The 26,326-nt window shown below is 39.2% G+C and overlaps 1 protein-coding gene and 1 long non-coding RNA gene across 3 annotated transcripts in view; one reads left to right on the top strand and one right to left on the bottom strand.

The window, feature by feature from the left end:
• The window catches only part of LOC122553073 (uncharacterized), a 53,772-nt gene that overhangs the window by 22,694 nt on the left and 4,752 nt on the right, over nt 1-26,326 (top strand). The window lies entirely within an intron of this gene.
• Nucleotides 156-26,326, bottom strand: part of LOC122553071 (uncharacterized) — a 40,844-nt gene continuing 14,673 nt past the window's right edge. Inside the window, exons 2-7 of one of the 2 annotated variants that reach the window (XM_043696554.2) lie at nt 24,912-26,258; nt 12,464-13,438; nt 11,730-11,824; nt 4,146-4,313; nt 2,856-3,013; nt 156-2,083 (exon numbers count right to left, since the gene is read on the bottom strand). In XM_043696554.2, the coding sequence (XP_043552489.2) occupies nt 1,904-2,083; nt 2,856-3,013; nt 4,146-4,313; nt 11,730-11,824; nt 12,464-13,438; nt 24,912-26,257 (2,922 nt within the window). In that variant the 5' untranslated portion in view covers nt 26,258 and the 3' untranslated portion in view covers nt 156-1,903. The other variant, XM_087991634.1, reaches the window with a different exon arrangement.

Genomic DNA, 26,326 nt, shown 5'->3' with positions numbered 1-26,326 from the left:
GCTGACAGTGCCCAAGGCCACTATGAGATGGTGGCATTGTATTCTGCTCTGTTGAATTATCAGATTTGCTCTTGTATGTTTGAGACAGCATCAGTATTGGGCTCCTCTCCCACCCTTGTTTATGTTTGGGATTATTCAATTACAACCTTACCATTATTTTTAGTGCAAATTTCAACAACATATTTTAAAAAAATTGCAAAAGGCATAGAACTTTTCATTAATTGTAAAATGTAAGTTTCAGTAATGAAGAATTGTGAAGCTGGGTATTAAAAGAAACGTTCATATGCTGTTGCCTTACTAAAATAAAACAAATTAAAAACAGTGACTTTTAAAGATCTGATTGAATTAAAACATTTTAATGTTTCTGATTTCATACTGCTACTTTAATAGATTAACAATACATGTTTTGCAATTATTATTGCACTGAAATTTTCAATGTGACATCTCTATTAACAATTCAAAGTCAAATGTATTGAAATATACCATCATGGTACATTTAATAGACTAGAATTAATGAATGCATCCTTAAATTACAATGGATGAATTGTAAAACTGATTTTGTACCACAGCAGATGTTCTCTCCATACGACCATACCAGAAAATAAATGGAACACAATACACAAAAAAGTCAGTAACATGACATCATTTAGTAGTATTCCTTCCTACAGCACTTTAAAATGTAGTGTTATGACACTATTGGCAAACAAGACATTGTAGTTCCTTTAGATACTGAATACATACATGTCTAGTGAGAGTTCTAGAAAATTACAACTAGTCCTCAAACGATCAGGCATGTAGTATGCTGCAAAACATGTAACTTTGTAGATTTGATCAGTGGAGGAAAAGAAGATTCAATCATCAGATTTCTGTACCACAACATTGAAACATTGATCAACAGTAGGTCTACAAAAAGTATCAAAGTTAGACACCTTGTGAAAGCTATTCTGATCAAATAACAATGCTTTTTTTTGGTGTTTTGCTTCTCTATTTACAAACCATTCATCTTCCATAATCCTACACTACATGTCTGATTCTAAATACAGCACAGCATAATGCTGAAATATTCCCATGCCAATTTATGTCATTAATCAAATTATTCTGAACATCCTGAGTTCAGAATTATTAAACATTTGAGGAGTTACACCATTGCATTTAAACACTTAAAATATATTTTAAATTAATTTAGGGATACAAGCTGTGATGCGAATAGTAATCTTCACAGAAAATGTTTGATAATTATAAGTCTCCAGTGCTATAAGAAATAGAAATATACTTTCAGGTACACAACAGATCAGATTATTTATAAGATGTCAAACAAATGTAGAATTACATTTTGGAATCCTGCAACTGAAATGATTAAAACAATTTGACTGTACAGATGTAAACTCTCAGTGTATTTTTGCTTATTGCATCAATGAAGCAAACTGCTTTTTAACATATAGAATTATTAATTTTAGAATTAATATATAGAAGAAAATGATGGTGTTGATGAAAATAGTTAATTTCTGTAATACTAGTTAATGCCATGTTGATATGCTGATCTCCAACAGCAAAATACTAAATATTCACTGTAACTGTAGGAAATAAATAATGTCTGACAATGATTACGCATTATACCTCACTATCACCAAATCAAAGTGAAAGACTTAGGGTATTTCTGGTTTGAATTGCTGGACTAAACTCAGAAAATTCCAACAGATGCCCAATAAAAGCCCTAAGAATGAAAATCGGGCTGATTACTGTACATTTGACAAACTGAAGCTGTGAATGTGGTGTATATGATTGAATTGTTACTAACTTTTCACAGAAACAGTGCATTAAAAATAAAAATATATCCAATTTTTCATTGTAAGTTTGAAGACAATACATACTGTGTTGTGTCCATCTGTTTTAGTAATATTGATCAATGACCGGGCTGTATTCCTTCCACTGGTAGATCAGTCCGAATATTCATCCATTTCACAGGTACAGGGTCATCAGAAAGGCAAACATCGCCTAAAGTTTCAATTTTTGACCAATTATGATCTTTCTTTGAGGTAAGATCAATCAAGTATGATCGCCAGTGAGCATTTCGGTCATGAACCTAACAGCAAAAGGTAAGGTGAACCGAAAATGAAATTCTCTGTTGGATAAACATGTAGCAAATGTTTAGCATTAATCATTTAAGAGCAACCTATATAGAAGTAATGACCAGAAACAAGACAGCTTACAATATACGTGTGTAGTGGAGTAATGTCTTCAGAATATGCAAAATGATGACTAAAAGTTTTGTCTGGTGACGTGAAAAGTTAGATGAGTCCCAAGTTCAAATCATAGAAAACCAGTGCGAGGTACATAATAATGTAATTTTGGCATTTATTGCTAAAGGAATAGAGTGTAAAAGTAGACAGGTGTTGCTGCAACTTTACAAGGCATTAGCAAGACCACACCTGGAGGACTGCAAACAATTCTGGCCTCCTTACTTGAGAAGGGGTGGGGGGGGAATACTTGCATTACTGGCTGTTCAAAAGTGGTTCACTAGATTGATTGCAAAGATGGGGGCTTATCTTATGAAGGAAGAGAGTAAGCCTATGCTCTCTGGAATGTGCCGTCACTCTTAAAATATAAACAGGAAGATAATTTTTCTAAAATTAAATAACTGCACAAATGTCCAACTTGTGAAGTATTTAAGAAATATGAATCTATCACATGATAGAGGAATATTTTACTTACTATAATTATATTTATCAAGAATATTTATTTGTGGGGATGAGAGCCTTTATTGGCAATAATTGTTGACAATGTGATTCCAAGATACATTTTTCAATAAGTAAAAAAAAGCATAATTTCTAAATGCAAAGTCAGGCAGCACTTACAGAAACGTGTCTTCTCAAAGTGGACATGTCTGTGAAAGTTCGTTCACAAGCCTTGCACTTATAAGGCTTCTCCCCTGTGTGAATTCGCTGGTGACGTCGAAGCGCTCCTTGCTGGGTAAAAGCCTTTCCACACTGTTCACAAAAATATGGACGGGTTTCTGTGGAAAATTACAAGATTCAAGGAATACTACTGAAAGATAGAGAGAGAGAGATAATAAAGCAATGCCACTTTCAATTATTAGGACTGTGCCTAAATGTGTGAATATGTAATCATTAATACAAATCTACCAAGTCCTTTATGGTCAGGTGAAGTAATTCTGAGCCTAAGTTCTGTGTTAGGTCATCCTTCAAAGGTTTCTTCATTTACTATTGTATACGTTGGGCACAAATCTTTAAACTCGATACACATTCAAGATTTGGTAATGAGCATCTTAAAATCATCTGTCCCATATTTCAAAATGTACTGCTTAAATCCATTCACTTCATTGTTATATCAGAATTTATTACAAATCACTGACCAAGTGAGGTCATTCTCTGCATGGAATTCTCCTACCAACTGAGGCTTCAGCATTTGATTGCTGTTAATCAAGCACCGAGTAAGAGCAAATTACTGCAGATACTGGAATCTGAACTGAAAATAAAAAATGCTTCCTCCCCCAGTACTCCAACCACCAACCCCACCAAACTATTGCATGAATGCTGCCTCCTCCACATTCACCAGTCCTGATGAAGTGTCATCCAGACTTGAAACGTTAGCTTGCTCTTTCTCCATGGACCCACTGTGATCTACAGCAGTTTTTGTTTTCAGTTCTAATCAAGCACCTAGTTGGGTTGAAGGAAGATTGGTATTTAGGAAGTGTCTCATTCCACAAAATAAAACTTAGGAGCTATCGTAATAAAATGTACATAGACTCTGATCATTTGTAAAGCTTAATGAAGAGCCAGCTATTTACAGAATTCATATTATATGAGACTATTGTATAATTCAAGTTAAGCAAAGTGCTTACAGATACAGACAATTACAACATCAGTATTTTATGAAAGGAATATATCGTACTGTGACCATTAAACAATGAATTAAATATGCTTTTTCCTAACATGACCATTTTGGCTGGTTCTTTAACAATGTTTCACACATTGGAGACAAATTTAAAAATGTAATATATTTTTGATAACTTTATTCAAAAATTATTTCAGTATGTTCTTTCCAGCATGAAAGCCATATTATAGCCCATAAACTGTATAAATCTGAAATATAGATTAATGCTGTTTAATGGAATTGTTACACACCTGCATGAATATTGCTGTGCTGGGCCAATGAGGCTCTCAACCCAAAGGTTTTCCCACAAACATCACATTTATAAGGTTTGGCACCCATGTGACATCGCTTGTGACATTTCAAGTATTCATTGGTGGCAAAATGTTTGCCACATACATCACATCCGAAAAGGCGTTCTCCTGTAAGATAAAACATTGTTAATGTTCTTTTTCTTGCTCTGTATGACTCACTGACCTAATTAACTAAGCCATTTGAGTAGAATGAAAAAGAAGTAGTTTGACTTTTTCAGTGTTCCTTTAATAAAGTACTTCCGAAGTGCACACTTCAGACACTTTCATGACCAGTAGAAAGCAGAAAGAGATAACCTCTCAAATGGTTCAGGAACATAGATTAGGAGTTTACATTAAAAAAATCTATAAGTGAATCGCCACAAAGCAAAAAAGATAATTCTATGACAATGAGGACAGGACAGGCCTTGCCTCCTGCTGAGTAATCTTTCTCTTGACTACATGAATTCTTTTCTTTTGAGAATAGACTCATATAGTCACAATTATAGTATAATCATAACATAAGAGATTGTGCTATTGCTGTAACCTAAAGATCAGATTGTTAGGTCAAGCATACTTAAATGTAGTAGAGAACATAGCAAGAGAACAACTGTGGTCACTTAATTAATTTTAAGTTATTTTCAAAAGATTCAAATAATAGTGTTGTACAACACGATCATAAGATCAGAGGAGGAAGGGCTGAAAGGCTTCCCTCTTTTCCCATTCTCTGTCTGACTCTAACAGGTTTCTTCTTTAAAAAGAATCTTGCTAACTCAGTGAACATCTAACTTTTTATGTGCTTAGACTGTAAAAGACATACTTGGACAGGGTTCCTTGAAAGGTTTTAAAAACTTTGACTATGAATTGTACATAGTACCTAGTCTATATGAGAAACAAAATGCTCTGTAGACAAAGATTTGTGAGTTCACAGACACACACATATGGGTTAACTATAAAGCGTAATCATAGGGTAAGTAATTTTGTTTTTTTTTAAAAAAAAGTCCAGTAAAAATCAGTGGTATACGGATCTTGTGGGTTGACTAGATTTGAAGCTGGGCTCAATGGTCCCCTTTGGATTTAGAATGGATACAACATAAAGATGTTGCTAAACAATTTATATATTTTCTTCTGGAGCTTATGGCTGCTGATTTGACTCTTAAAACACTGTCTCAACTAAGTGGATGCCCAAAGAGCAGATAGGGCTTGAGCTTGCAGAATGAATGAAGTAAATGTAACAGTGTTCCCATGAACATGATCCTGCTTTTTCTGCATCTTCCTAAACCCAGTTAAAATCACCCACCATCAGGTTATAGTCTAAAACAGGTTTATTTTGAAGTACTAGCTTTTGAGGCACTGCCTCTTCATCAGGTGGTTTGGAACATGACCATACGACAGAATTAATAGCAAAAGTGTTACAATGTCATGGAGTTGTAATGATATATTAAACAACTTTAGTTAAAAATCGCATATCACCAGGTAATAGTTCTTAAAAAAAATTAGATTAAGTCTTTCATCATCATGGGATATGGTGGTTTAGATTCTTTAATATGTAAATGCCAGAATTAATTCTCAAGGTGGAGTCAGCCTATCTAATAATAGGTGTCATCACAGCTCAGACAATGCATTAAATTAGATTAGATTAGATTAGATTACTTAGTGTGGAAACAGGCCCTTCGGCCCAACAAGTCCACACCGACCTGCCAAAGCGCAACCCACCCGTACCCCTGCATTTACCCCTTTAACCTAACACTACGGGCAATTTAGCATGGCCAATTCACCTGACCCGCACATCTTTGGACTGTGGGAGGAAACCGGAGTACCCGGAGGAAACCCACGCAGACACAGGGAGAATGTGCAAACTCCACACAGTCAGTCGCCTGAGTCGGGAATTGAACCCGTGTCTCTGGCACTCTACTAAATGTGTGAAGGTAAAGTCTGTACCAATGTTGTGTCAATTCTATTTCTAAAGTGAGGCTTACAGAATCTTATATAGATTTATGCAGTTTTTGAGCAAGACAAAATGTAATTCTGCAAATACAATTTCACCCCATAAACTTATATGTATGCGCACACAGGAGAGACAGTGGGTGCATTTGAGCGTGTGCGTTTGAGTGTGAGTGCATGTCAGCATGTGATGGGGTATAAGTCTGAGAGAGGGGGTGCGGGTCAGAGTGGGTCTGTGTATGTGTGAGAGTGAGAGTGTGTGTGTGTGTGTGTGTGTGTGTGTGTGTGTGTGTGTGTGTGAGTGAGTGAGTGAGTGAGTGAGTGAGTGAGTGAGTGAGTGAGTGAGTGAGAGAGAGAGAGAGAGAGAGAGAGAGAGAGAGAGTGTGTGTGTGTGTGTGTGTGTGAGAGAGGGAGAGAGAGAGACACAGCGCGCACTCAGTATTTAGTGGATTTTCAGACAATATACAAACTGAGTTTGCTTTGTTTGTTCCAAAAAAACCACATTGCGACTCCCCAGCGAACTATGGATAACAAACCAACAGCAGTCTTTTAAGAGAGGAGTTGATTGGTTTGCCTCTAGATGTGGAAAAGTCCTGCCTGGTGACTGTTGAGCAGATGCTGCAAGACGTGTCGGTGTCAACACAGATATCACCATCAATCATGGGGACAATTCCCACAATATACACAGCAGGTACTCATGTGACTCGGCCAACATTATCTCTCTCATATACTGCAGGTAGGGATGCGCTGAGGCTTGGGACATTGGTGAGACTGAACAGACGCTATGACAACAGAAGAATGGACACCATGCAATGCTCACCAGGCAGGACTGTTCCCTCCCAGTCAGGGAATACTTCAGTGGTCCAGGACATTTGGCCTCAGATCTCTGGGTGACCATTCTCCAAGGCGGACTTCAGGACAAGCAACAATGCAAAGTGGCCGGGCAGAGGCTGATAGCTAAGTTGGATACTCATAGGGACGGCCTCAACTGGGACCTTGGGTTCATGTCACACTACAGGTGACCCCACTGCACTATACACACTCACTCACTCACTCACTCAGACCCTTTCTCATACACACATACATGCACTCCCTGCACTCATCCTCTCACAGGCTTAAATGTCATCACACCCATACACTTACACTCTTTCAGATGCACTCACATCCACACACGTGCACACTCTCATACACACACCCACTCTGTCACTCCTGCAAGTGCACACAAATGTTTACGGGGTGAATTTGTACTTGCTGAATTACATTTTATTTTACTCAAAAACTGCATAAACTTATATAAGCTTCTGTAAACCCCACTTTAGAAATAGAATTGGCTCAACACTGGTACAGACTTTACCTTTACACATTTAATGCATTGTCTGAGCTGCAATGACACCTATTGTTAGTAAAGCTGATGCCACTTTGAGAATGTAACTCTGGGATTTACATTTTAAAGAACCTAAAGCACCACATCCTGTTCTAAAAGATGAAAGACTTAATCAAATTTATTTAAGAACTATAACTTGGTGTTGTGTGATTTTTAATTTGTCATTACAACTCCATGACACTGTAACATTTTTGCTATAAATTCTGTGTTGTATGGTCATGTTCCACAACTACCTGATGAAGGGGCAGTGCCTTGAAAACTAGTGCTTCTAAATTAATCTGTGGATTATAACCTGGTGTTGTGTGAATTTTAACTTTGTCTACTGCAGTCCAACACCAGCATCTTAAAATCATTCCGAAACCCAAATAGGGTTAGTTGCACACCACATGATGGTTTCACCAACTGACCAAACATCAAACATGGTCATAGCAAATTATTTTCATATATGTGGTTTTGACATAATTTGAATACTTTTGGACAAGTTCGTTTCTTAGCAAAAGCCCCACCCAGTTGCATATGCTAATGACTATCTGGATGTGCAGGAGGGAGGGATTCCGGTATTTGGATAACTGGGGTTCTTTCTGGGGAAGGTGGGACCTCTATAAATAGGATGGTCTACACCTGAACCTGAGGGGCACCAGTATCCTTGGCGGGAGGTTTGCTAGTGCTCTTGGGGGGGGGGGGGGTTTAAACTAACTCTGCAGGGGCATGGGAACCTAGACTGTAGCTTTAGGGTACAGGACCTGGAGTGTAAGGAGGTTAGGAACATGGCATCAATCTCAAAGGAGGGTGCCTTTAAACAGGAAAGTGGCTTGAAGTGTGTATACTTCAATGCAAGAAGTATATGAAATAAGTTGGGTGAACTTGCAGCGTGGGTTGGTACCTGGGACTTCGATGTTGTGGCTATTACGGAGATATGGGTAGAACAGGGACAGGATTGGCTGTTGCAGGTTCCAGGGTTTAAATGTTTTAGTAGGGTCAGAGGTGGGGGTAAAAGAGGGGAAGGTGTGGCATTGCTTGTCAAAGATCGTATTACAGCGGTGGAAAGGATGATGGATGAAGACTCGCCATCTGAGGTAGTTTGGGCTGAGGTTAGGAATAGGAAAGGTGAGGTCACCCTGTTAGGAGTTTTTTACAGGCCTCCTAATAGTCCTGGAAACGTAGAAGAAAGGATTGCGAGGATGATTCAGGAGAAGAGTGAAAGTAATAGGGTGGTTGTTATGGGGGACTTTAACTTTCCTGATATTGATTGGGAAAGCTCTAGTTCGTTAGATGGGTCGGTGTTTGTCCAATGTGTGCAGGAGGGTTTCCTGACACAATATGTAGATAGGCCAACAAGAGGTGAGGCCATACTAGATTTGGTTCTGGGTAACGAACCAGGCCAGGTGTTAGAATTAGAGGTAGGTGAGCACTTTGGGGACAGTGACCACAATTCGGTGACTTTTACTCTAGTGATGGAGAGGGATAAGTGTGCACTGCAGGGCAAGAGTTATAGCTGGGGGCAGGGAAATTATGATGCGGTGAGGCATGACTTAGGATGCGTGGCTTGGAAAAGTAGGCTTCAAGGCAAGAGCGTAATTGGTATGTGGAGCTTGTTCAAGGAGCAACTATTGAGTGTCCTTGTTAAGTATGTACCTCTCAGGCAGGGAGGAAAGGGTTGTGTGAGGGAGCCGTGGTTTAATAAGGAATTGGAATCCCTTGTTAAAGGGAAGAGGGCGGCCTATGTAAAGATGAGGCGTGAAGGTTCAATTGGGGCGATTGAGAGTTATAAGGTAGCCAGGAAGGACCTGAAGAGAGAGCTAAGAGCAGCAAGGAGGGGACATGAAAGGTCCTTAGTTGGTAGGATTAGGGAAAACCCTAAGGCTTTCTATAGGTATGTCAGGAATAAAAGAATGACTCGGGTAGGAATAGGTCCAGTCAAGGATAGTAGTGGGAAGTTGCGTGTGGAGGCTGAAGAGATTGGGGAGACACTGAATGAATACTTTTCGTCAGTATTCACTCAGGAACAGGACATTGTTGCCGATGTGAATACTGAGTCACAATTAAGTAGAATGAATGGCTTTGAGGTATGTAGGGAAGAGGTGTTGGAAATTCTGGAAAGAGTGAAAATAGATAAGTCCCCTGGGCCTGATGGCATTTATCATAGGATTATCTGGGAAGCAAGGGAGGAGATTGCAGAGCCATTGGCCTTGATTTTTATGTCCTCGTTGTCTACAGGAGTAGTGCCAGAAGACTGGAGGCTAGCAAATGTGGTTCCCTTGTTCAAGAAGGGGAGTAGGGATAACCCTAGTAACTATAGGCTGGTGAGTCTCACTTCTGTTGTGGGCTAAGTCTTAGAGAGAATTGTAAGGGATAGGATTTATGAACATCTGGATAGGAATAATGTGATCAAGGATAGTCAGCATGGTTTTGTGAAGGGCAGATCGTGCCTCACAAACCTTATTGAATTCTTTGAGAAGGTGACTAAGGAGGTGGACGAGGGGCAAACAGTAGATGTGGTGTATATGGATTTTAGTAAGGCGTTTGATAAGGTTCCCCATGGTAGGCTACTTCAAAAAATACGGAGGTATGGCATTGAGGGTGAGTTGGAGGTTTGGATTAAGAATTGGCTGGCTGGAAGAAGACAGAGGGTAGTAGTTGATGGTAAAGGTTCATCTTGGAGTGCCGTTACTAGCTGTGTTCCACAAGGATCTGTTTTGGGACCATTGCTGTTTGTCATTTTTATAAATGACCTGGAGGAGGGGCTAGAAGGTTGGGTGAGCAAGTTTGCGGATAATACGAAAGTCGGAGGAGTTGTCGACAGTGAGGAAGGATGTGGCAGGTTACAGCAGGATATAGATAAGCTGCAGAACTGGGCAGAAAGGTGGCAAATGGAGTTCAATGTAGCTAAGTGTGAGGTGATTCACTTTGGTAAGAGTAACAAAAAGACGGGGTACTGGGCTAATGGTCGGATACTTGGTAGTGTGGATGAGCAGAGGGATCTTGGTGTCCATGTACATAGATCTTTGAAAGTTGCCACCCAGGTAAATAGTGCGGTGAAGAAGGCATATGGCGTACTGGCTTTTATTGGTAGAGGAATTGAATTCCGGAGTCCTGAGGTCATGTTGCAGTTGTATAAGACTCTGGTGCGGCCGCATCTGGAGTATTGTGTGCAGTTTTGGTCGCCATACTATTGGAAGGATGTGGAGGCACTGGAATGGATGCAGAGGAGGTTTACCAGGATGTTGCCTGGTATGGTAGGAAGATCGTATGAGGAAAGGCTGAGGCACTTGGGGTTGTTTTCATTGGAGAAAAGAAGGTTTGGGGGGACTTGATAGAGGTGTACAAGATGATTAGGGGTTTAGATAGGGTTGACCGTGAGAACCTTTTTCCACGTATGGAGTCAGCTAGTACAAGGGGGCATAGCTTTAAATTAAGGGGTGGTAGGTATAGAACAGATGTTAGGGGTAGGTTCTTTACTCAGCGAGTCGTGAGTTCATGGTATGCCCTGCCAGTAGCAGTGGTGGACTCTCCCTCATTATGGGCATTTAAGCGGGCATTGGATAGCCATATGGAGGATAGTGGGCTAGTGTAGGTTAGGTGGGCTTGGATCGGTGCAACATCGAGGGCCAAAGGGCCTGTACCGCGCTGTATTCTTCTATGTTCTATGTTTTTTGAATGGGTCAGAAATTGTAGTCATTCATCTTTTAAGGTGATTGTCTTTGCTATGTTCTTCTAGACATTCTGACTGTATTCTGACTGGGTCTGGAATGTGTAAGGTATATTCATATAGATGTTCGGACATCTTAGAAACTGAAATGCCAGTGTTGAGTTTTTTTTAAAATTCAACCAGTAACTCACTGATTAAATAAAATCACTTCCTACAATTTAAAAGTTAACAGCATATAAGAACAAAGCAAAACTTAACTTTAGTGGTCACAATGTGTAGTTCAGTCTTTGCTCAATGCTGTATACAATGGCACAACTAAATTTAAATATAGAATACTTCTTCTATAGCCAACATTGCTAGTTATTGTACAGCATGGATCATCTAGAAAATATGATATATAGTTGCCAGATCACTAGTGCAATTAATTATAATACAATGATTTATAATATTTATTTTGTGCCAGCAATACCTTTTGTTTCAGCACTTTGGATGTGATATCAGGAAATTATCTACAATCCTGCCATGATTATTCCATCAATAATTTTAGTACATACCCACAATATTTTCCTACCTGTGTGTGTTCTCTTATGCCCATTTAATTTAGCCTTATCGGTGAAACAGGCTCCACAGTCCTCACAAATATAGGGTTTCTCTCCAGTGTGAGACCTGAAATTTGCATAAAACAAATTTTAAAACTATCTTGGACTGAAAACATGTAATCTTATGAAACTTCAAAAAATAAATTGCATTTTGCACTATGTAGACAAATAGATTCACTGCTGCTGGATCTGCATTTCTAAAATAATTGATGATGTGTATTTAACCTAAAAAAAACTTATTTTACAGTAATTCATCCATCACTTTATAAGTTTATAATAACATTCTTAAAAACAAGTCTAATACAATCCAGATTAAGCTACTTGCTTCTCGAGTCTGCGAATCGTCTGAGATATGACTCAGCACCAGTCAATGGCTGTAATGAGCTTTATTAGTTCTTGCACATGTTGTTGAATAGCAAAAACATTCGAACAGGCAACACTGATGCAGCAAGATAGTATCTAATTCTAACTCACGTTGATGCAAATGTGGAGAAGACAGCTGCCTGTCTGCTCACCTACCCATCTAACCAGGACAGTAGACTTAACAGAAGTAAAAGCTTGCTTCTCCACACAATTAGGAGGAGACACTCTGTTGATGGGAAAGCCTGCTTGCCCTTTTTCTCACAAAGAGATGCCTTGTACAGATGGATGTCTGTAAAGTAGAAAACAAACGTGGATAAATGGAAACTAAATATAAGGACATGACCTTGTGTGTATTTTCAGCTGTGATGGTTGGGCAAATCGAGAATGGCAAATGGAGCATTCGTAAGGCTTCTCTCCAGTGTGTGTCCGCATGTGAAACACCAGTGCTGTTCGTGAACTCAGAATTTTCCCACAAACAGAACATAGTGGACGTTTAATACGCCCTTCATGCTTCCGTGCATAATGTGTCCGCACATCTCTTTTTCTCTTAAAAGTTGCATTGCATAGGGTGCAGGCAAAGTGCCTTTCATCACTGTGAACACAAGCACAATGTTCTTTCCAACTGTTGTGGGTTGCAAAAGCCTTCCCACAGATCTCACAGTGATAGACTTTTCCTGGTAATGACTGGTGAATATCTTTGCAATGAACCACATAATCCTTTCTGGAATTAAATTCATCATCACATTTGTCACACTTTATTTTATGATTTGACTTTCGTGATCTTCCCCTCTTACTGCCTTTCTTTACATCAACGTCCTCATCAGAATAGTTTGGTTCAGGATCATGCTCATTTTGATAGTCTTCATCTTTACTATTATCATCATCATCATCTGTACTATTTTCTTCTTCATCTTCTACTTCATACTCTGTGTCACCATCATTATCGTCATCTTCATTTTCCAAGTCTTCAGTTTCATCCTCTCCTGTATCTTCTTCATTCTTAACATTAGCTTCTTTGTTATTTAATGAACTATTTTGTGCAATCTTGCTACCTTTATCTTTCTCCTCTTCTATTTCATTTGTATTATTGCATCCAATCTCTGCATCAGATGTGCTATGTTGCTCTTTCTCATGACATGTTTCCTTGTAATTGCTAATGTTCATGACCAAGTCATTATCTTCTGGTTTATCCCAACTGTGTCTGTCACTACTGATGTCCATGAAAGAATCAGCTGTGTGATCTGACTTATCTATTTGTGGCACCATTTTCCAGTAAATAAATGGTGGTTTCTTCTCTTGACCAGATTCATGTATCTTTCTGTAAAGAAAAACACCTGATTTAATTTTAAATGCAGCTTTCATAGTTCAAAAATTATAATCACTTCATTACATAAATCTTATAAATAGTTTTCTATGTTCACAGCAACTCATTCCTTAGAACAGAAACAAAAATATGGCTCAATTTTAGGTGCAGATAACCCAGTATAGCAAAAACATGAAAGACAAGACAAATTATCAGTCATTGATTCTGTAATGTGATTTCTCATTGCTAATATTTTTGGATAAATTACACCAAAATGATTCCCTGAAGTATATAATTTATTAAATGTTTGGAAATGACCATATATGATGATTTTACAGTAAACTAGACTGAAAGGAGAATTGCTAATCTTTGAGCAAAATTGAAAAAGCTCAGGAGGCTGTAATCCGAGAAACAAAGTTTCAAAGGGAACAAGGCAGTTATGGCACAACAAAATGTTGCAGAATTAGGGATAAGCAAAGTGTGGTGTGGATTTAAACATTAAATTCATTAAATAAGTTTAAATTCATTATATAAATTTAGGAACCAGGAACAAATGCGGGTTGATTTCTACGGACGGTGAAAAAAATCAGAGACTGTCCAGCAGAGGATTGTAATAGTTGACTCTCGATGTTCTTTGCAAATAATGAAACAAATAGGCTAAGGTACAGACAAAGGCAGAAAATGACATACAGATAGTAAGGTTGTATGTGAAGACAAAGATCTAGAGTAGAATGCTTGCCAGTTTTCATACACTCTTATACACTGCGATAGTGACCAAGGAGGAGAGAGAGCTGGTCACAAGTGTACCAACTTTGTGGCAATGGTGAAAGTTGTGGAGCTTGCTTTTACCAATGTTTAGTTGAAGGGAATTACAGGTTGTCAAAGATGTCAGATAAGCAGTCTGATAGTACAGCAATAATGAAGGACACCAGAAAGTTTAAGAGAGAGAGCAAAGTGTCATTAGCATATATATGGAAGTTGATCTCATATCCATATAGGATATCACCAAACATGTAGCTGTTGAACAGGAGGAGACCAAGGATAGATTCTCAAGGGATTCTTGAGATATTGGAAAATGAGACTTTCGCAGTGATACTCTGGCTATCCTTGGATAGGCAGGAGTGGAAACAACTGAAGATAGCCTACCTATGCCTGTCTAAGAAAAGGTGTTAGATGATATGAGTGCCTATGTTAAAGATTGCATACAGTTTAAGGAAGAATAACACAAAGAAAATGTTATTCATAACTTTGATTAGGGTGTCTTTACTGTTGTGGGAGGGACAGAAATCAGTTTTAAGGGATGCAAATGAATAGTTTTGGGACACAGATCTGGGGGATGAAACATTCAAGGATTTTGGAGAGGAAAGGGAGGTTGGTGATGGTACAATATATAGACATCGACTGTAAAATGTTTGAAATGGATGGTCATGATGATCATTTTGAAGACCATCAGGAAAGGGAACTATTTACAATGTCAATTATGATACAGCAAAGGAAGGAGCTGGGACGGATAACAGTTTAATAGGAATAACACTGAGCCAGCAAGAGGAATATGTTATGGACAAAATGAATTTAAAGAGTGTATACAAATGCAGATGAATGGGGGAAATGAGGTGCGGAAATGAGGTGTGGAAAAGAGTTGAGATGATTTACAAATATATTTTTGAATGCCACGCTAAGGTTACAGGATTAGTTTAACTTAAACTGTAATTTTATTGAAATAATTTAAGGTAGTGTCTCATATTTGTAACCATATAACTGTATAAGGACCAGATATTTTAAAATACATTACAGAATTACCCTACATGTTAAAACATGCACATCATATGAATAATAGTAGTAAATAACATGCAGACTTTAAGGATTTATGAGAATTATTTTAGGGACAGGAACTTCACTTACATGGATACTTTAAAGAAGTCGGAAAAGATTTAAGGATGTTGTCAAGGTTGGAAGGTTTGAGCTATTGGAGGAGGTTGAATAGGCTGAGGCTGTTTTCCCTGGAGTGTTGGAAACCTTGGGGTGACCTTTTAGAGGTTTATAAAATCATGAGGGGCATGAATAGGGTAAATAGACAAGTTCTTTTCCTTGGGTGGGGGAGTCCAGAACTAGTAGGCATAGGTTTAGGGTGAGAGGGGAAAAGGTTTAAATGAGACTTAAGGGGCAACTTCTTCATGCAGAGCATGGTAGGTATATAGAATGAACTGCCAAAGGAAGTGGTGGAGGCTGGTACAATTGCAACAATTTAAAAGGCATCTGGATGGGTATATGAATAGGAAGGATTTAGAGAGACATGGGCCAAGTGCTGGCAAATGGGACTAGATTATTTAGGATATCAGGTCGGCATGGACGATTTGGACTGAAGGGTCTGTTTCCGTGCTGTATAAAAGAGAAGTTTCAGAGCAGGTTTGATAGAGTTGTTCAAAATTATGAGAGGTCTAGAGAAGGCAGATTGAGAAAAAAACGGTTTCCATCAAGAGAAGGGTCGAGAATTAGAATATGCAGATTTAAAGTGATTGGCAAAAGAAACAAAGGTAACATGAGCGAGAGCTTTTTCACGAGTGAGCAGTTAGAATCTGAATGCACCATTAGAGTGGTAGTATCAGATTGAATAATGGCTTTCGAAAGGAAATTGGATAATCTCCTGAAAGGAAACAAAATAATTGCAAAGATAGGATACATAGGGACGAGATATATTGCTCTTGCAATTAAATGTCTGTCAAAATGCGTGGCACTGGAAAAGCACAGCAAGTCAGACAGCTTCTGAGGAGCAGGAGAGTTGATGTTTTGGGCATAAGCCCTTCATCGGGGGGGGGGGGGGAAAGAGAAGGTAGCCGCAAATGTGATAGGTCGATGAAGGTAAGGGTGATGGTGATAGGTCAGAGCGGATTGGTGAGAAGGAAGATCGACAGGTAGGACGGTGCTGAGTTACAGGATTCGATTTGGGATAAAATGGGGGAAGAGGAGATGAGGAAACTAGTGAAATCAACATTGATGCCATGTGGTAGGAGGATCTTAAGGTGGAAGATGAGGCATTCCTCCAGGTGTTGGGTGGCGTGGATTTGGTGGTACAGGCGGCCCAGGACTTGCATGTCCTTGGCAGAATGGGAAGGGGAATTGAAGTGGTCGGTCACAGAGCAGTGAAGTTGTTGGGTGCGTGTCCCAGAAATTTCTTCCTGAACCTTTCCGTAAGTTGCCGTCCTGTCTCCCCAATGTAGAGGAGACCACATCAGGAATAATGGACACAGCCACTTTGTCCTTGTAATTAATTGACACATGCTCAATATGTCGAATGGACTCCAGCATTGTAGCCATTCTATTATTTTAAATTTGTACAATCATGGTGCTTGCTTGTGGGAAAAAAAAACTTAGGTTAGTAAAACCAAACAATACTCGTTGGACCTTTGTCTGCATTCATGATTTTCTTCAAAGTGTATTTGATTACTTGAGCTCCGAGATTCAATGAGCAAAATATTATAGAGAAGTGGTCTGCTCTCTCTATAGATCAAAAGTTGGCAGTGATCTGATCAATCAGGAACTGTCTGGGCCTGCATCCATAACAATCTGTGTAGGCTACATTGCCTAATTGTGGAATTTCTGCCCTTGGTGAAGATGTTCTGCCCATGAGAGCTGCAGGTCAAATTGATGGCCAGTAGATTATTTACAGTGTGGAAACAGGCCCTTCGGTAGCGCTCAGTCCTGGCACTGCCAGGATAGAAGAAGGTCTGAGGTGGTAATGGCTTCTTGAGAAGCCAATTCCTGGGTTTTAAAGTGGGGAGGGAGCCTCGACCCTATGGAAGACGAGAACAGACTGTAGGACTAAGGTTTGATTAGGTTGGAAGGAAGGTTGGGATGGTATCTTGATGGAGCAATACACCTGATGCACACATGGGCACACCTATAATGATATACACCCCTTCCTTCCCACCTTTATTTACATAGGTCTTCTAAAGCAGCCTGCCCACTCCTGTCTGACTGCCTACATCAGCTAGTTTGGCACGGGCAGGGTATTGTTGGGGTCAACCCAGCTTTTAATGAGTTCAACTGAGTATTAATTAGGTGAATATCATTAGCTCCCTGCCAATTTTGGCACTAGCCCACACTCTGTATTATGGGGACAGCTTGAGAGTTGGTGGGATATGCAATGCAGCTAAAATTCAAATCACTTCAAAGCTGCATTTTTCACTGGGTATTTTTAGTGTCAAAGTGTTCAATAAAATAAACTCATGGGATTAATTGATCTTGTTGCAGAAACATTTGAATCAGGAACATGAAAAAATAGACAACTTTGGAGAAAGAATATTTGCAAATGTATTTCAGGGTGTTTGCTAAGAAAACCATTTTGGATTTTATTGTTAGTGCATTGAACTAAATACTTGAAACAGTATTTTTAAGAAGTATGCATCCATGTCAGATACAAAATATTACATGTTCCTGCTAATCAATATTCACCAGAAGGTAAATCTTTTGCTGACATTCCAAAGCACTGTATGATATGGAATTGTTCCCCACAAAGAGATCTCAAGTTCAAAACACAACTAAACGCAAGTACTTTCACAAGGGGCAGGAAAAATAGAAGGAATCTAATAATGCAGTGCCTTACCACATGATGACATCCAAAAGCGCTTTATAACCAATATATCCTTGTAGTGCGTTTGCAGGTTTTAATGTGGGAAATATGACAGACAAATTTGTACATAGAAGGCAAATGAATGAATGAGTGATCAGCCTACATTTTCTTCGTGGCTGAGGAGTGAATATTGACCTGGATAACTGAAAAACGTTTTTCTTTAAATAGTGTTGGCTTTCCTACAGAATTTTGTGTCTTCTCTTTACTATTTTTCAGTAAGATACAGTGATTCCTTGAACAGTCAGCCAGGGATTCAGTTCAACATGCCATCTAAAAAGATGGCTCCTCCAACAAAGCATTACTGCACTGACATGTCAAACTAGGTCAGGTATTGAAATCCTGAATACACAATATCTAAACATGGTGCTATATTACTGGCAACATGGTTGGTTACAGTTGCACAGCAGATGGAAGTAATGATAATCACGCATCCCATGATACATCTATTGCCTTCAAAAAGCCATCTGTAGTATGGCATTAAAGAAGGGTTACAAGTAGACTGCTATACTGCCTTGGAGGAGAAAGTGAGGTCTGCAGATGCTGGAGATCAAAGTTGAAACTTTATTGCTGGAACAGCACAGCAGGTCAGGCAGCATCCAAGGAACAGGAGATTTGACGTTTCGGGCACAGGCCGAAGAAGGGCCTGTGCCCGAAACGTCGAATCTCCTGTTCCCTGGATGCTGCCTGACCTGCTGTGCTGTTCCAGCAATAAAGTTTCAACTGCTATACTGCCTTGTTAATCTAGGATTTTGTGACATTTGAAACTCTGGGATAACAAAACATGATAAAGTTAAATACTTTTTTTCAGTAAAACAGCCAAGAGAAAGAACGTCACGTTATTTAGTAGTTAGGACTGAAGAAATCATTCCCACAGCATGAATAAAGTGCTAAGTAACACTGTTTTCATGTTATTCATGATTTTGAATTCATAACTTAATTTAGAGCGGCAAATGGAGCTCATATTTCAGAAGTGACATAACCAAATTATGACATAACCAAAGTTCCTTTTAATAGAAAAAAATGAAGCCACAAATCCCTGATATGATCAATACAATACTTGCTAACAGATCTTGTTAAATTCATCAACCTGATAAAACGGATAGAAACAATGAACTGATCAGTTTTTATGCAAATGTGAATTTTAAAATTATTTATTTGCTTTAATGTAAAGTTCTAAATAGACACTGCAATTATAGTATGCCTGACAACTAACCTCTTATATAAATATTTTACTAGCTTCTCAAGTTTTACATTCTAAATGATCATTTGCAATATAAAGCTCAATTCTTCATTACTTAAGCACTTTATAAAACCTGGATATATACAGCATAAAGCAAGGCAGGTGATTAAAACCTACACTGTAATGCTTGAATCTGATCAAATGAATGGTGAATGGCAGCTATGCCAGCCAGCTACATAACATAATATAAAATCCTGCTAAAGAGGTACGAAGGACCATTTAACATACAAACCCACTTATTTGCTGACAATTTTCTAGATTGGAAATAATTTCACCCCAGGACCTATTTTGACAATTTCTTCAAAAAACATAAATGTACCAGGACTGGTGAGTTCCTCAAATAAGCATTATGACTGTGCTGCAGATCCTAGCCCAACCATTACCAGTTGAGGTAACTCAAGTGATGAACTGCTAGTGAACTACTAAAGATCCTAATATTGCTTACACTACCTGCCCTCATTATATTTGGAAGCATTTTATCTTGCTTCACAGGGACTACAAAATGCATATTTCTGTACGTATTTTGCAGATGGCTGAATCATGGTATTGTCACTGGACCAGTAATCTAAAAATCCAAGACAATGGGGAAATGGGTCCAACTTGTGTCATAGCAGTTGGTAGAATTTAAATGCAATTAATAAAAAAAAAATCTGGAATTCAAAGCTAGTCTCAGTAATGGCAACCATGGAACTAAAGTCTGTTGTCATAAAAACCCACCTGATTCAATCATGTCCTTTTATCACTCATAGGAGGTGGACATTGCTGGCCGGGCCAGAGTTTGTCTATCCCTAGTTAACTTTGAGAAGATGGTGATGAGCTGCCTTCTTGAACCGCTACTGTCCATGTGTGTAAGGTAGACCCCACAATTCTGTTTGGGGGAGGGGTGATTTCCAGGATTTTGACCCAAGCAAGAGTGAAGGAACAGCAACATATTTCCAAGTCAGGATGGTAAGTGGCTCGCAGGAACTTGCAGGTGACAGTTCCCATGTATCTGCGGCCCTCGTCATTCTCTATGGTAGGGGTTGGAACATTTGGAAGATGCTGTCGAAGGAACCTTGGTGAGTTGCTGCATTGTGTCAGTAACACCATTACATGCCTCCTTCCAGTCATTTCACCACGATCTTCAAGTCCCAACCCAATTTTCTTTCTATGCTCCCACTGTCTTTTTTTAACCTCACTTCTTTCCCTTCTATTGAATTCCCTTCCTTTTTTTTACTGTTTAGATGAGGGTCTTGAGGTTTGAACCATTCAGTAATGAACATTTTAACTGAAGAGATTTGCAAGTTTAGTTAGATGTCCCTGCCTAATGATCTTTGGTGAATTTCTGTATTTTGATAATTGCTGTTACAGTCCAAAGCTCCTATCTGCTGTTCCTATTCTGCAAACCGATTCCTCCACCTCCCACTAGGGGCAATACCAACCACCCGACCATTCGATTCTCCAAGTTATGGATTCAGCTGAGAGAAGGAAATCTGCCATCCCTGCCCAGTCTGGTCTACCAGTGACTCCCGACTCTCAGTAATGTGGTTGATATTTAATTACTCTTTGAAGTGACCAAACAAGCCACTCAGTTCAAGGGCTAGTAGGGATGAGCAAATGTTCACCTTACCAGTAACATTTACATCCTGTGAAATGTTTTTTAAAAAAAAACCCACAGTAATATCTGTAGACTGCTAGATACAATTATCGTAGAAATTGGGGCGGCATGGTGGCTTAATGGTTACCACTGCTGCTTCACAGTGCCATGAACCTGTGTGTAGAGTTTGCACATTCTCTCTATGAGGAGAAAGTGAGGTCTGCAGATGCTGGAGATCAGAGCTGAAAATGTGTTGCTGGAAAAGCGCAGCAGGTCAGACAGCATCCAGGGAACAGGAGAATCAACGTTGATTCTCCTGTTCCCTGGATGCTGCCTGACCTGCTGCGCTTTTCCAGCAACACATTTTCAGCCCACATTCTCTCTGTGCCCTACATGGGTTTTTCCCTGGTTCTCTGGTTTCCTCCCACAATTAAAAGACATGCAAGTTAGGTGAATTGGCCTTAGGAAATACAGGATTACAGAGATGGGATGGGTCTGGGTGGGATGTTTATCAGAGGGTCAGTGTGGACTTGATGGGCCAAATAGCCTGCTTCCACACTGTAGGGAATCTGAGATAGAAAAATACATGTTTATGCAAACTATCTGTCTTTACATCATGTTGGATATTTAAATTAAGTTATGTTACTTGGAAACAATCCAAAATAACTGACGATTTTCCTTCCCTACTGGATTGAGCCTGTGAACTGCTTTGCTGCAGGGAACTGTTTAGCAAAGTGAATCAATCTATACTCAAATTCATAATGTGGGATTAGACAATAGATTTTTGGTTAACGTGTACACACATTCTAGGATATCATTACAGTATCAAAGAGATTATTGTTTGAAACATCTGTGAATGAGATCCAATTGGGTACTAATCAAGTTGTTTACTCGTCAACTGAGTTCTGAAGAGTCATGTCAGGCTCGAATTTTTAACTTTTTCTCTGCACAGATCCTGTCAGAACTGCTGAGTTTCTCCATCACTTTCTGTTTGTATTTCAGATCTTCAGCATTTGTAATACTTTTAAATTATGTGGGTACTAATCAATGTGTTTATCTGTAGAGATATGGCAGGTGAAGTTTAACATAGGTCTGAAGTGTGCACTCAAGATTTGATAAAATAAAGGGGTAATGTGTAAATTATAGCACAAATGGAAAAGTATTTTGAGGTAACACAGCTAGAATATGTGCTTGAAATTTTGCTGGTTAGTTATGAAGATTGAAGGCAGTCAAGTAAGCAAATAAAATGCTTTAGCACACAGCTAAATCATTCCTGTTATTCTACTGGATTCAGCATTATTGGTTCCAAAATCATAGTACAGCACCTAATGGGAAACTTGAAAAGATTGGCCAAATGAACATGGTCACTTCCTGACCAACACATTACAATGTTACTATTAGCCTTAGTAAAGCACTCTAAGGTGGTATTATCGAATCTCATGGATAGGCAAATGACAAGACATGTTCAATACTTATTGACTGATTTTAAGACATTTTTACACGATTAATAATGCCATCTGTTCATAGCACACAGATACAGCGCAGTCAACATCACTACCTAAAGTATATTTACATGTCTTCATTTAACTGAAAACAGTGATGGAACCCCATTGATTCCCCATGTTTCCAGATATAACCACCCATTGCTCATTTCCTCAAAAAACATTCAAGAATCACAGAATTATTATGGAATAGCAGGGTGCCATTCAGTTTGCACCAGCTGTACTGTCTCGTGCCAATCTCCTGCCCTATCCCCATATAGAGTCCTTGAGTGGCTCATTTGGACCTGCCTCCACTCCTGTTCCAGACATTCCATTCTCTCACCATCTAGAACATATTGACAAATGCGTAGGCTTGGAATGATAGATCAATATCATTTCAAATTCTGAATCAATGGAATACTAACTGATGAAACCCACTGAAAGTATAACCACACAAATTGTCAACTGTATGAATGTTGAGATATCCACATCAAGTGAGTGAGCTAAACAAAAATGATTTATTACTAGCTTCTAGATACTTCTACAAAAGCAAAATACCGTGGACTCTGGAAATTAAAATATAACATGGAACATTAGTGCAACACAGGCTCTTCGGCCCTCGATGTTGCGCCGACCTTCGGAAACAATTTGAAGCACATCTAACCTACACTATTTCATTCTTGTCCATATTATTATCCAATGACCATTTAAATGCCCTTAAATCTGGCGAGTCTACTACTGCTGCAGGCAGTGCATTCCACGCCCTTACTACTGAGTAAAGAATCTACTTCTGACATCTGTCCTATATCTATCCCCCCTCAATTTAAAGCTATGTCCCCTCGTTCTAGCCATCTCCATCTGAGGAAAACGGCGCTCACTGTCCACCCTATCTAACCCTCTGATTATCTTATATGTCTCAATTGAGTCGCCTCTCAAACTGCTTCTCTCTAATGAAAGCAGCCTCAAGTCCCTTAGCCTTTCCTTATAAGATCTTCCCTCCATACCAGGCAACAGCCTAGTATATCTCCTCTGAACCCTTCACAAAGCTTCCACATCTTTCCTATAATGCAGTGACCAGAACTGTACTCAATACTCCAAATATGGGTGCACCAGAGTTTTGTACAGCTGCAGCATGATCTCATAGTCCCAAAACTCAATCCTTCTACCAGTAAAAGCTAACACACCGTATGCCTTCTTCACAACCCTATCAACCTGGGTGGCAACTTTCAAGAATCGATGTACCTGGACACAGAGATCTCTCTGTTCATCTATAGTTCCAAGAATCTTACCATTAGCCCAGTAATTTGTATTCGTGTTACTCCTTCCGTAGTGAATCACCTCACACTTTTCTCCATTAAACTCCATTTGCCATCTCTCAGCCCAGTTCTGCAGCTTCTCTATTTCACTCTGTAATCTAAAACATCCTTCGACACTATCCACAACTCTACCAACCTTAAGTGTCATCTGTAGACTTACTAACCCATCCTTCTATGCCCTCATCCAGGTCATTTATATAAATGACAAACAATAGTGGACCCAAAACAGATCCTTGTGGTACCCCACTCGTAAATGATCTCCAGGATGAATGTTTCCCATCAACCACCACCCTAAAATTTTCTTTCAGCTAGCCAATTTGATCCAAACCGCTAAATCACCCTCAATCCCATGCCTCCATATTTTGTGTAATAGCCTACTGTGGGGAACCTTATCAAACGCCTTACTGAAATCCACATACAACACATCAACCGCTTTTCCCTCATCCACCTGTTTGGTTACTTTTACGAAGAGCTCAATAAGGTTTGTGAGGCACGACCTACTCTTCACAAAACCATGTTAACTGTCCCTAATCAACTTATTCATCTCTAGATGATTATAAGTCCTATCTCTTATAACCCTTTCCAACACTTTACCCACAACCGAAGTAAGGCTCACAGGTCTATAATTTCCAGGGTTGTCTCTACTCATTTTCTTGAACAAGGGAACAACATTTGCTATCCTCCAGTCTTCTGGCATTACTCCTATAGACAATGATGCCACAAAGATCAAAGCCAAAGGCTTGGCAATCTCCTCCCTGGCTTCCCAGAGAATCCTAGGATAAATCCCATCCATCCAGGGGATTTACCTATTTTTGCACTTTTCAGACTTGCTAACACCTCTTCCTTATGCACCTCAATCATATTTTGTCTAGTAACATGTATCTCAGTATTCTTCTCAACCACAGTATTCACATCAGGTTAAGATAATGACAAAAAGTATTCATTTAGTGCTTCCTCTACCTCCTGACTCCATGCACAACTTCCCACTACTATGCTTGATTGGCCCTAACCTTACTCTAAAATAAAATAGAAAGTGGTCTATAAACCAAGCAGATATTTGGAAAAAGGGTATTGTGAAGAAACCTTAACTCAGTTTCCCACTTCATACATGTTATCTGACTTAAGTATTTCTTGCATTTTCTGTTTACATTATGTGACATTTAAAACATTTCAATATGGACTCCTTTATGTAATATAAAGAAACAAATCAGTTCTGAAAGCATTATGTGTATAAATTGTTAATACCTCACGTGAGTGTTGTAAGCAGACCGTTGAGCAAAGCTAGCTGGACAAAACTGGCATTTATATGGTTTTTCACCAGTATGTGTTCTGATGTGAACAGTGAGTCCACATTTTGAACTAATAATTTTGTCACAATAAGGACAGGTTTGAGGAGTCCTTCTCTTCTCATGCACTCTCCTAACATGGTCATTGATGTCCTTTTGCCGCTTAAATCGCTTGTCGCACAGTGAACAGGCAAAGGGGCGCTCATTGTTGTGAACAGTCAGTCTGTGCTGCCTTAGGTTCTGATGATTGGAAAAAAGCTGAGAACACATACTGCAGCTATACTTTATGACAATAGTAATATCATGCTCAACACTCATGTGAGTTTGGTATGGTTTCAAGAAGTGAAAAATCTGGTGACATTTGTCGCACGTGTAACTCTGAGGCATACGCTTGGACACACTCCTGGTAATTTTTTTCAGCTCGCTACTCTCTGAGCCATCAAACTCATCATGCATTTCATCGTCATCTCCCAAACAATGTAATTTCTTGATCACAATTCGTGTTTTTGGTGATTCTGTCTGGCTTATTGAATCAGTTTTACAATCACCTTTTTGACCAAGATCATCAGCACTATCAGTATCTTCTTTGTTCACCTCTTCTGTGGTATAGGTAGTTGATTTAACTATTCCTGTGCTAGGATCAATAACAGTGATTGACTCAGTGACTTCCTTTGCATTTCCCTGTTGTTTGCAGTGTTCCATCTGTGATTGGCCAGTATCCAAGGTTTTCCTTTTTGATAGTTTGTCCCAAAGTCTGTTCTTCATTGGTGTAGCAACAATTCTCGATGAACTGTCTACCTCCTGACTGTCCAGATGCTGTGAGTTTGTTGTAGTCGAAGTATTTCCAGGCTTATCAGCAAACTGAAACTCTTGGCAAACTTGTACCTTTAAATCTGGGTTCTCCTCTGATAGCTCATCCTTCAGATGTGCGCAAGCTTCAACAAGATCTTTACATTCCAGTCTTTCAGCAACATCCTGCATTCGGTATACTTTCTGAGGCTCAATCTCCATTTTTGCTGTGTATACAAATTCTAAAAAAGAGGTAAAATCCTCAGTGTAAATATCCTGCAATGTGACCGTTGTTTCCTTTTTCTCAGACAGTTCATCTCTGAGGAATATTTCTTTGAAGTAATTGCTAGAGGCAGCCAGCACTGCTCTGTGAGCTGCAAACTCTTCTTGAACCCCAAGGTGCTCTGTGTGGACAGTCACATCACAGAGATGGCCAAGTTGATAGAAAGAATGCAATGCACTTAGAAGATTTGAAGCAGCAGCCTTTGATTCCATCGTAACTTTGTATGGAGCCATCCTTTTGGAATAGAAACAGAAAAATATAAAAATGGAATAAAACTGAATACTTAAACACTACGAACTTAG

Source organism: Chiloscyllium plagiosum, unplaced genomic scaffold (assembly GCF_037043375.1).
Source record: "Chiloscyllium plagiosum isolate Xiang-an unplaced genomic scaffold, Cpla_swu_hap1 HiC_scaffold_10, whole genome shotgun sequence".
In the NCBI taxonomy this organism is placed as follows: Eukaryota; Metazoa; Chordata; class Chondrichthyes; order Orectolobiformes; family Hemiscylliidae; genus Chiloscyllium; species Chiloscyllium plagiosum.
This window is presented reverse-complemented; position numbering and strand designations above follow the sequence as displayed.